At 39.8% G+C, this 12,649-nt stretch overlaps 1 protein-coding gene across 1 annotated transcript; it reads right to left on the bottom strand.

The window, feature by feature from the left end:
- Nucleotides 1-1,938: 1,938 nt before the first annotated feature.
- On the bottom strand, nt 1,939-12,403 carry LOC101860470 (LON peptidase N-terminal domain and RING finger protein 3). Its single transcript, XM_005112825.3, has 10 exons — nt 11,319-12,403; nt 9,878-10,119; nt 8,878-9,205; nt 8,318-8,491; nt 7,531-7,766; nt 6,862-6,983; nt 6,304-6,474; nt 5,466-5,656; nt 4,784-5,034; nt 1,939-4,177 (listed from the first exon to the last, which is right to left on the bottom strand). Exons 1-10 carry the CDS (start codon nt 11,908-11,910, stop codon nt 4,142-4,144), a joined length of 2,343 nt encoding a protein of 780 aa, XP_005112882.1. The 5' UTR covers nt 11,911-12,403; the 3' UTR covers nt 1,939-4,141.
- Between the last annotated feature and the right edge of the window lie 246 nt (nt 12,404-12,649).

Below are 12,649 nucleotides of genomic sequence, written 5' to 3'. Positions count from 1 at the left end.
ATATAGAAATGAACAATTACAATTAGTGAAAATAAATAGTACTTATCAATTTGTAACCACAGCAGCTAGACTAGCAGTCTTCACCAACTTGTGGGTCTGAAACTGACCTTAAATACGACAACCATACTCTACTGTTACAATGCCACATGTGAATCATTCACTACACGTACAGTTTTTGCAACAAGCCATGCAGTCAACCCGAGCAACAGGCCACACAAACAACCCGAGCAACAAGCCACACAGACAACGGGAGCCAGCTACAGGACTCCCGCTAGACTGAGAGTATTATGAGATCTTCTGAGAAGAAAATATCAGGAGGGGATGGGTAGAGAAACCCATCGTGGTGACGAAAAATAAAACGACAGACAGACAGGAACCACATACCTATATATATATAGCAAAGACAATCCCAGCTCTGACCGGCTACATATAAACTCAAGACATTTGTGGCACTTGCAACACAATTAGCCTAATTAGGTCATAAGTGCCGAAGATTACAGCTGTTACTAGAAAGTAACATACACAGAAAAGGAGAGATAAGGACAATAGACACATTCGTTAGGAAAGAAGAACGAAACCACACCAGAGCACTCACAAAACCCGGAGATATATCAGAAAGAAGAAAACAAAAACAATATATAGGATGTACAGATAGAACCCCAAACCCAAACCTACTCACTCACATTTGTTATAACATTTGTTTTAGTAGAGGTTTTACGGCGCTCGCAACTGCTATAAGGTACAATGTACAGGGCACAAAATCAAAACCTATTTGTTCGAGTGAGGAGAAGCACACAGAATAGACACAAAAATGGTCATTTTGTGCTGGGAACAAGTAAGAAGACAAATAGAGAGAAACATCAGAGGAGAAATTAAGATAAGACCTACCAGTAGTGCCCTCCAACGGAACTCAAATTGAAGCTTTAACACTGTCTAGATAGTATTATATCTCTTATCACCACAGTAATGAACATTCAGACCTGAGAAAAAGAAGTAACAGACCTACAATAATTACTCACCCTTCAACCATCCACAGAACAAAGAGAAAAAAAAAAAGAAAAACAGATTCCATTCATCAACAAAACAATATCCATTCATGTACCATTCTGCTCGTGGAGACAGCCAGTAAAAAAATTGCCACAATAAATCTCAGCAAAGACTTCTGACCACAGCACAACAGCTTTCTTCAAACAGCAAACCTCAACATTTCAGCAAAAGAGAAGTGCATTGACAAAATAACTACTATAAAGTGCAAGGAAAAAGCAAGATATTGACAGACAGTGATATAAGAGGGACAGAAAAGACCTTGGACCACCAACTAGTGGCATCCTCCAACCAACCATCCGCTAATCGAAAAGCAGACAAAAACGAGCGGCAACAAAAAGACGATAACCTGACCTGACCAATGAGGCTTGAAGACACCTGAGAAAGTCTGACCTAGGTAAAGAGAAACACATCATGATACTCAAGGAGAAAGAGGGAAAGAAAAGAAGCTGGACCTACTACTAGTGGCACCCTCCAACCACCCACTTGGAAAAAGGGGGGGGGGGGGGAGAGAAGAACACCACTACATCTCCCCACACAGACAGAAATTTCTAAAGCGACAGAGAACAGTTCTCGTAGTCTACAAACAAACACACACACACATGACTAGTGACCGGCCTTAAGGTGCTCTACCACACAATCCAGTGCCCGAGAGAGTTGGAGGGTCACCCCGAGGTACTTCGGCCATTTCTGGAGAAGAATTTACGCACATTCCAAGGTGACCTTGCCAAACAACTAACACTATCAGTTACTTTTTGGGGTGTCTCTTTGTGCTATTATTCTGTAACGGCACTGAAATTTTCTCAGATATTCTCTCTACAGTTACTCATACCCATTTAGCGTACTTAAACCCACTGCGAAATAACGGGGGGGAAAAACCCAAAATAAGTGCAGTTTTTTTTTCTCCAAATTTTGATTAAACCATGTTCTACTTTCCATCAAATTTCATTGACAAAACAAGCATTCCCCACTACAATTCTGCAAAATGTGGTAAATTTCTAATTAACAATTTTAACCATCACAAAACTATTCTTTCTTTAAAAAAAAGGGGGCTGCAGTTTTAAAAAAAACAAGAAAAGCATAACATGAAAAATAATAAAAAATCTAACTGGTTAGGATCCATGGGATTTGGCCTTCAGGTGCCACCTGTTATCTCTCAAGTACGCTTTGAGAACAAACACAAACGACAAAACAAAACAAAAACAAAAAAACCCCCAAAAACCTACACCAATGATAACACAATGGCTGACATTTGAGAACCATTCAAGAGATCAAATATTGCATTCAAGTTGAATGGGTTGCAAGACAAGAGTGTGTTGCCCACATCAGATAATACAGGAGACACCAATGACTGATGTGTTATGCCTTTTCCCATTACCTCTATCCAGAAGGCCTGAACTAAAACACAAAAAAAGAGAAGAGGGGGGAAAAAAAGCAACTAAAAACTTTTAACCAAAAGTACACTCTAAATATGCAAATAGACCTGCACAAAGATGTGACCCAGAAAACCTGATACTAGCACACTTTACACTTCCACCAACCACACATCAGCTATTGCCAAAAAAAAAAAGGCAATTATTTTAGAACAAAAATTAGGCCTCAATTCAGGCCCTGATTTATCCAGTTCTCTACAAACACAAAGATACACACCTCCTACCCTTCACTCATTCTGAACACAAAGTGTTTCCAGCTTCAAAACCCATCTAAAACAAACTACTTTTCCTCGATTAAGATGCAGCTAGTACACTGTGTAAAACGCTGACTGATCATCCACAACCACCTTCCATTCCTTCATCCACTCACATACGACCATCAATCAAAAAGTGAAAAAAGCTATATTATTTAACCAAAACAGTAGCATGCTATTTTACATTTTCTACCATTTCTTAAATACAAAAATACAAAATGTGGCGTAAAACTAGTAAAAAAAAACAAACACAGACTAGTAGTTCTTTAAAACTGAAATTAATTACCTGTTACGTGACATATGGATCCACTTGTAACACCAGAATGTGAGAGTTAGTAAAATTGTGATCAACAGTTTAAATATATATACTGGTAGGTGTGGAGCAGAGATACAGTGCAAACCATGACACTTCCCCATGTACACAGAGCTGGTTAGTTAATCCACATGGGTCTCAAACCCGAAGAATCAGAGTCTACGGGTCAATCTCATGGGACAAAAAAAAACAAAAAAACATAGCAGACAACACAAGAAAAATGTAAGCATATTCAGCAGCAGTTCCGACAGTACCGAGGTAGAATGTCTCCCCTCAGGGATACACATCTGCAGCTGAGCTTCACAGTCGTAAATGTTGTATACACAAAGCTGTCACAAGGAATTCAAACACTGCAAAATGTACCCTATTCTTTTTTTTAAAAACCACAACGCTAAGCAATCTTTTTTTTTCTTTTTTTAACAATTACAAAGTCACCTCCATTTTAGTAATTCCTCTAGCCTGGAACTGATCCAAAACACCGTTGAGGGCTCAAAGAGCCATTACAGTCCTTCCAAAAACCAAACAGTTCTTCTCGACGCCTTTTCTTTGATCTGTTGCTCACATTCAAATGCTCTTCCAGTACTGCTACCGAGTTCACAGCCACATGAAGACAACCTGCTCAATCTCCAATCCATGTCCAGCGGAGCTTGACGCCCCAGCTCCTACCGCAGCTTTCAAACGATGAGGATGAGTAAGACAGTCTGAGATCTGCCAACGAGAGAGCCGGGACAGTCCAGCGAGTCCTGTGCAGAAGCAGCGAGATAGCACCAGCCCATGCAGGGGACTCGTCTGACCGACAGCAGGAAAAAGACGAACCTTGTGCCCTTGTTTAACGCTCTGGGAGAGAGAACACGATGCTCAGGGCTAGAACTCGTCTAACCCGCAGGAGAGAGAAGACCAAACATGTGCCCTTGTCTGACCTCCCAGAGAGAGAAGCCGCCGCTCTGGGCCACATGTCACACACTGGGTCACAAGAGGAAGCTGTCGTACGCTAGCTCTGGGAGTTCCATGAGGTGGCCGGCCAGTAAGCACACGAACAAGACCAGGAGCAACAGGGCCTGAGGGAACCGCTGCAGCAGCAGGTACAGCCAGGCTAGTCACCGGCTGCCTCTGCGGTTCATGTACACCAGGACCTGCCAACCAGACACACAAAAGAACACAAACTTATAACACTGTCAAGCATTTTTCATAACATAACTTCAAAACAGTAAACTGGAAGGTCACATTCAGTACATGACCATAAAACTGCATGTACTAAAATAATTTTTTTAGTTCAAGTTACACTCTTGAGAAAACTCAAGACAAAACTGTTTTAATTTTTTTAATGGAAGGAACTTTGGCGAAAAATAACATCAAGACAATTTAAGTTCATATATTCTGAAGTGAGCATTGACCATTTTCTTCTTTCTCTAACCTTTCTCAAAATTTAAACTTTGAATATATTGCATAATTTATTGGAGTAGATTTTTACATAAATCACTGACTATATACCACAATATAATGCATCATTTGCCTCTCCTCCATATTTTTTCTTCAATTCTATCCCCACAAAATCTCAAATTATTCTGTTTTTCCTCCTACAACAGCATCCACACAAAATCGGAAATTAAAAATTTCCACCAGTTTTTCTCTTCATTAACATTCCCTACACATCTCAAATTTCCTCCCTTGCTTCCATATCCATGCGTAAATCTTCAAATTTGTCCTATCCACAAGGATGTACAGATACGAGAACCTACCCTCCGGAGGGCCACGAGTCTGTCCTGGTAGCTGCACATGGCCAGCAAGGCCATCCGCACCCTCTGGTCAAGGGGAAGCACGTTGACCGCCCACCAGGCCCAGGCGGGGCCGTTCCCACCAGAGGCAGGGCTGGCCTCCACCGCGGGCAACTCCCCGACCTGCTGCGTGATGCGCGTGCGGTGCATGCTGGGCAGCCGGGCCAGCCAGTTCTGGACCAACGAGTACACTTCTGTCTGCAGCTCAATCACCGCTGGGGAAAATGAGGAAAACAGACAATTTAGTAAAATATTGCTCACCACTGTCAGCTATATTCAGGGAAAAAGGGGACAAAAATAGACAACTTAGTAAAACATCTCTCTCTATTGTGGGTAATAAATTACTATATATGACCAAAAGTGAATCTCAGAAATAAGTGCAATCGGGATCGTCTTAAGACATAAAATAAGATTACGTAACAATGAACAAAATTAACATCAAGAGGGACTGGTTTTGCTATAATGCAGATGAAAAGGCTCTCAAATTCCCTAATTGCTGAACACTTTGCCATCATATTTTGGGGAGAATCCAAAGAAACTAGGTGGTAAACATCGCCAATCGGTGAGATGAGGCGGCAAAGTGTTAATTGGGGACAGTCCGAAGACAATTGGGGTCGATGGTTCCATTGCCGGGCGGGACAGTTACCTTGGAGCTCTTCAGCATCGATGGGTTTGTCCACCATGAACTCCACCTTGGCCGTGTTGTAGCCGTCTCGGTGGCCTCGGCTGAGTACTTTGAAGCGACGACCTCCGATGGTGTCCACCACCGAGCGGCCGTCCGGGAAATACTGCACGTCTCGGATCTCCAGCATACAGCCATAGTCGGAAAATTCATTGCTGAATAGGAAAAAGATAAAACAAATATATTAGTTTAGAGGTTGAAGAAATGAAATTTTCAAGCAACATAATTATTCACGATGTCATAAAGGCAATGAATAATAAAATAGCCTCAAGATCATCATAAATATCTGCAGCCACTCTTGTGCTAATGATCCTATCCTTGAAGAAAGAAACTTCTTCTTAGAACAAAAATCAAGCCACTGCTATGAAAAATATATCAACAGGAGCAACACCAATACACATTCATAAATAGGAAGTCAGACTGGCAGGTCACAATTTTTCAGAAACACATTATAGCAAAAAATAAAAACAATAAAAACACATAAAAGATAAAGGACAACAAAACAGAGACACTACAAACCAGCAGTTCACAATGAGCCAGCACAATGATAGTTACATTTGGAAAATAACAGATTAAGGCATCAGTAACAATGACATGATACAGACGGAGCAGACCACACCATAGAGCCCATACAGTACCTGCCCTGATCCCACAGCAACTTTTTATTTTTATTTCAAAATTGAGAAAAAGCAATGTAGGGAAAAAAACACCACGAAAAAATAACTCTCAAGCCAATGAACCAACTTTCGCTAGACAGCAGACATTAATATTTTTTAAAATGTCACAATGACAAACTACTCACTCGTCATCGGAGGTGTGCATGCACATGCCAAACTGGCGGGTCCCAGACTCCATGCACTGGCGCACCATGAGTCGATAGCGCGGCTCAAAAATGTGCAGCGGGCAGCTGATGGTGGGGAAGGACAAGGTACACACGAACACTGGGATGTCTGACTGTTGTCCACTTCCCATTCTGTCAGAGAAAAGATAGCATATTTAATAAGGATTTTAATATTCTATGAACAGAGTAGGGTATGGGCTTTACTAAATGCACCCACTGTTCTTTCCATCGACTGTTTTCAAAACAAAACCAACACATACCATGATCTAAGATGTTGACCTGCAGAAAGACAGTTAAATTGACACTATTCAGGTACCTGTTGAAAATTAACCTGTACAATCAAAATCAAAATAAAAAATGTTTTAAACAACATAGTGATACATAAGATTTTGAAATCTTTAAACTGTGTCAAGTCTAACAGGAATGCCACCACTAAAAATCACGTAGGAGAAACTACACCATACAATGCACAAATCTATGAAAAACATTTTGAAACAACAATTTGAAGCATAGACTTACTTTGCAAGTTCCACCATCTCTTCATCGTTCACTTTCGACCTTTCAACATGCTCCTTTTTGAAGTACGTGTCAATGATGCACTGTATGGAGTCCGTCACTGCTTGCCTCCTCTCAGCCAGGTACTGGAGAATCACACAAGAAAAAAAAGACATTCAGTTGGGAAAAACAATAGCAATACATAGAAATCTATATCCTTTTCCACAACACAAGAAAGAGTACCACAAACACATACTATCTTTTTCTTCTTCAGCTTTCAACAGGCTATTCAAAGCTTAGAATTTGCTTGATGAAGCAGGCAGTCTTTTCGACTTTCCACAAGAGCGAACAAACTGTCAATCACCAGACTTAAACTCATACATCCCCCTCTTATTTAATCAAAAGCTACAAAAAGAATTGCACTGGGAAATCATACTTGTCTAAAAAAACTTTTAAATCTCTTTACAAACAAAGGTCTTCTGATATTCAAAACACACACACATATAAACAAAAAAATATCAAGATCAACACAATAAGTAAACCTCAAACAAATCTACACTACAATAAAAATTATACAGGACAAACATGTAAAATAATTTTTCTTTAATGATACGAGACAAACATTTGAAGTAATTTTTTTTTTTGGTAAAGAAGGAAAGAAAGTAAGAATGAAAGAAAAAGAAAACGCCTCACCTCGGACAGGTTGCCTTTGCACATAGGACAGGTGACCGTGTGATCCAGGCAACGGTCGAGACACTTGCGGCAGAATGTGTGACCACAAGGGGTGGTCACTGGCTCATAGAAAAGGCGGTAGCACAGGCCACACTCCAGGTCATCCACACTCAGGGGTTCTGGTTTTGAGTGAGTGTGTTCAGCGGTGGCAGAGGAGGCGGAGGAGGTGTTGGCAGCAGTGTCCATTGAGGTAGACTCTGTACACACACACAGAAAGGAACACAATACCCATTACATCACACTCAACAGCAACAATACAAAGGTAGTAAAATACTCAGCTAACACTTTTTTGTTTATATATTTTTTTTAAAGTTAAAAATTGAAGCAATCAAGACAGAGCGGCTAGTGGTTAACTATAGCGTTTATTCTCCAAAAACGTTTTGAATAACAGGGCCCATTAAATGTGGCTTACCACAATATGAAATAGTACCTAATATTTTTTTCATTTTAGTTTGGAATATGATGAGTTACTACTTTTAATTAAGGCAGTGGGCTCACTTCAGTACATTGTTCAAAGAAAGGTCCAAACTTTTGTTCTTGGACTGCTTAAAAACTTTTCCCCACAGTGTTTAAATAAGATGCCAGTGTATAGTTTGTAAAACATAAATTAAAAGATACTTTTACACAAAAACCTCTTTGAATAAACATTTTAAGATGCACAAGTTAAAACCACACTATAAATACGTATAAAAGACAGAAACTGCAGTTGACACGGGGACAAATATAGATATATATGAGAAATACTTACTTAAAACTTTCTGAGGTGAGGAATGCGTGGGGCTAAGCGGGCATTGTGCAGAAGAACTAGGATTTCTCATGCGTTTGCGACACAATGGAGAAGGCAGTGGCGAGTGGCTGCGTGGCAATGTGACTTTCTGAATTTCCTCATGATCGACATCACTGCAGTCAGGGAGAGAACTGCCTGTGAAAATGACAAGGAAAACAATCTCCATAAGAAAAAAGGCAAAAGTAAAACATTTCTTTACAGCTAAAAATCACAACAACAGTGATAGATTTAAATGCATGCAAAGTTCAAGACACTTTAAAAAACAATAATTGCTAAACAAAGCATAGATGGGACTTTACCATTTAGGCAAATAAAACAAGCTCAAATGATCCTCGATAATAAAACATGGCAAATACAGGCACAAGAGAGAAACTGACAAATTTTTCTCTGCATTTCAAAGACAAAAAAACAAAACAAAATCAACAAATCCTTCAACTTTCACTACAGTAGGACCTTTGGTGACTAACATCACCCACAATCTTCAAATAATGAACACATCACAGACGTCTTAGATATCTTACATCTCAGTTTTTTCGAGAACATCCCCTCTGTTCCTTCAATCTCCTCCACGCCATTACTCTCTTTCTTGTCTGTGACAGGACTTTGGTCGGACGAATTTCCAACTTTCACTTCTGGCTTTGGCTCTTGAGAAAAGTTGTTGGCAACACAGATGGTATCCTTGACAATTTGTGCCAGGTCTGACAATGTGTTGGCAATGTCAGGCAGGAGCAAAGGTTTTGAGAAATTCTTATTGATGAGCTGTTGCAGCAATGATGGGTTGCTTTGCTGAGCCATGGCATGGGCCTTTGGGTCATCCGGAGGCAGGACTGACAAAATTTTGTCCAGGGTCTGTGAAAAGCAAACAAAACATTGATTCAGTATTCTTTACTTTCATGGTAATTTCAATGATAAAGGAACCAGGGTTTTTTCTGTCCATCAATACCCTTTCAACATTTCATTTGCCTGAGCTTTAATGTATGTCTGGTTCACAAAACTTTAAAATGACTGCTACAGAGGAAGGTATAGAAAACAATAAATTAAGATTTATTTATAGATTAATAAGATACGATAAAATAAGATAATACTTCATTGTCCCAGAGGGAATTTTTCTTGGCGGTACAGGACCATAACCCCCCCCCCCCCCCCCCAAAAAAAACCCCAACATAACAAACAAAACAAAACAAAAGACCACTCACACACGCTATATAAGTGACAATGTGATAGTGTATGACGCACACACGAAACATGAGCTTCCCAGAACTCAAAGCATCAACCATAAGTTAAATGCACATTTTTATGGAATAATAAGTTGGGTTTTTTTCATTAGTAAAACGACAACAGAAGCAGTGATAAAAAGGATGATCTTTGCAAAGTTTAAATTTTTTTTAAAAGTTGGAGTGGTTGTCCAAAAATAATGTTTAATAACACAATTTCAAACCAATACTTTTTGCTGAAAACCAGAGTCAAAGAAAAGCATATTCAATACAAACTTAAGTTCTCTAAAGGGTTGCCTTTCCTTACCTTGGACAAGTAATCTTTAGCCGATGTCACTTTCTGATCTAACGCAAGACATTGTAAAAAGGCGACAGCTGCATCTTCGTATTGGCCTAACCCATACAATGCTGCCCCTTTTCGGAAATAGCCTTTGGGCCAGTCCGGCCTGAGCTGCACCACAAGTTCGGCATCATCCAAAGCTTCTGAGAACATGTCCAGAGATGCGAAAGCATGACATCGATTGCTCAGAAGAAGGTGATCACTGGGTGCTGAGGAAGAGACAACAAGTCACTTCATTAATTTTGATCTACATAGAGGCATCTGATCCAACCCCAACTAGTCCAAAGCAAAAAACAGAGGACCCTGAATTACTGGGGTCGACATTTTTGTCTTACTACACAGATCTGTAAAAATCCCATAGATCTATAAACAACAAAATGTCAGTAGTTTCTTCTCGTCATTGAGTAAAGCATTAAAAGGAAGTAGATTTGAAGTTAATTTCCAACAAACACCATGGAGAGAGAATAAAATCAATGGGAAGGTTAGGGTTTTTTAGTAATATATAGATCTAGGTCATGTACAGAAAACAGCATTGATAACTGAGTCGTAGGAAATTTGACGCAAGGCCTAGAGATTTGACCAGACATACATGTTCATATTAAATCAAAATTAGTCCTACTGTTCCAAGGGAATTTGTTCAAGAGAATGTATAGACACTTATCAGTTACACAGTTCAAAGTAAAATACTGTTTTTTGTTTGCTTGTACTTTACCAGAGACTATTAGTTAGAAAATAATTTATCAGTTTCCATTTCTGCATGATTTTTATCTCAATCTCATACTCTCGAATAATAAATGTTCACTACTATCATACAAAAAAGGAGGATTTAATTCGTTTTAAACAAACATCCCTCTGCCTCTGCCAACATATTCCCATTCAGAACAAAATAATCCCAAAGACCTTGGAAACGACTAAAGCAGATCTAAAAATACCTTAGCCAAACGCTTATGAAACTCTTCGACGCTGTGTTATGTATAGCGTCACCTGACTATCCCGTCCCAGTCAATAGGAGGATAGGCTGCCAACTTCATGAACTTCGACAAGCAAAACAAAAAAAAAGCCAACAAGGACAGACCAGGAAGAGGACAGTTTGGGTCGTTCTTTAGCCACCAGGTCTAAAATAATGGGAGTTGGGTGTAAGGAGACAACAAATATTTTTTTAAGGAGGAAACTCAACGGGCATTCACAACAGGCAATGCACAATGCCGAGTTCTTCAAGTTCAAGGAAAACACACTCCCGATTTCTCAGTCGTTCTTGACCTACATCCCGGTCGAGACGTTACGAAACACATTATAAAACTAGGCCGTTCAGTACATGGCTCAAATTGAACGATTTCAGGAGCGAAAGACAGGGCGTAGAATAGAGGTCGCTATTTTTATGTAAAAGGGTGAAGAAAAGAACACTTACCAATATCAATGGCTTTGCTATAAACATCTATTGCGTTTCTGAAGTCTCTTTTCTCGAAGTATCCATTGCCTTCCTTCTTGAGGACTGCTGCTCTACATTCACTTGGAAACAGCTTCTCGATCAAACTGGTCAACACAACATTCGAGCTGAGATTTCGTAATTTCATTCTGTAATGCACCGTACTACACAATTCACAGGTCTTTGATTTGTCTTTCTCGAGACATTTTCTACAAAAAGTGTGTCCACAAGGAACGGTGACTGGATCCGCCAGAAGGCCACGACAAACTCCACAAGTGAACATACAGCTTTGTTGTTTAGCTTCATGTGGTCCACTGTTGGAAAGATCTTGTTTCACAGTCTCGATTAATCCAACGACCAAATGTTTCAATTTTTCTGGAGTTACTTTACCGTATCTATAGGCATTTGTATAGGCATTGAAAGCTTTGGAAAATTGCCCTCCCCGGGCAAAGCTGTCAGCCAAACCTAGGAACAGTTCTGAAGTGGGACCATTCTCTCGAATTGTTCTTTCATAGATGTCGGCGGCTAAACCAAAATTGTTTGTACTGAAAGCTTCTTTGGCTAAATCCACCATCTTCAAACACTCACTATGAACTGGGCCTACAATCGCATTTCACAGAATTCACTCACAACCAACGAACAAATCGACATCCCAAACTATGTGGTTCGTCTCTGCCTTCGCAGTTGGTTATAGCGCCGACACATGTCATGTAAGCTTTACAAAACAGTTTCGTTACATAAACGTCACATGACTGTGAGCAAGTCTCTGATTGGTCGAAGTTGGCCCAGTTATACAAAGAGCGTGGTGCATTGTTACGATGCGTTAGCCCTTGGTTCTAAAAATAAAACTTTTTTTTTCAAAGGCCTTGGCTAATATTAGTATTATTAGGCTAGATTTTAGAAGGCCTGGGCTACTCAATAGGCTAGGCTAATAAATTTAGTAATAGCCAGGCCGTAGTCAAGTTTTGCACCTTAAGGCAGAAAACACTGGGAGTTCAAGTGTAAAATAAAACAAATTTCCCTCGATAAGAATAAAAATCACATGACAACTCTTTAGCTCGAAATCGAAAGCTGGTACATTAATTATTTGATGTTTGTTTTTCTCTGAATGAAGAGCCAGACTATACCTTTGTTTTTATGGGTTGTTGTTGTTGTTTTTTCATTATGTAGGCGACTTACCCGTTTTATTCAGCTTTTCTTCTCTATTTAAATTTATCAGTTACCGGTAATAGGAACACGCTCAAACGTGCGCGACCACACACACATGTAAACACACACACCCACACACACACACACACATGCACACACACACA

The sequence above is a fragment of the Aplysia californica genome, unplaced genomic scaffold (assembly GCF_000002075.1).
Source record: "Aplysia californica isolate F4 #8 unplaced genomic scaffold, AplCal3.0 scaffold01429, whole genome shotgun sequence".
In the NCBI taxonomy this organism is placed as follows: Eukaryota; Metazoa; Mollusca; class Gastropoda; order Aplysiida; family Aplysiidae; genus Aplysia; species Aplysia californica.
The sequence above is the reverse complement of the archived record's forward strand: the minus strand, read 5'-3'. Positions and strand labels throughout refer to the sequence as shown.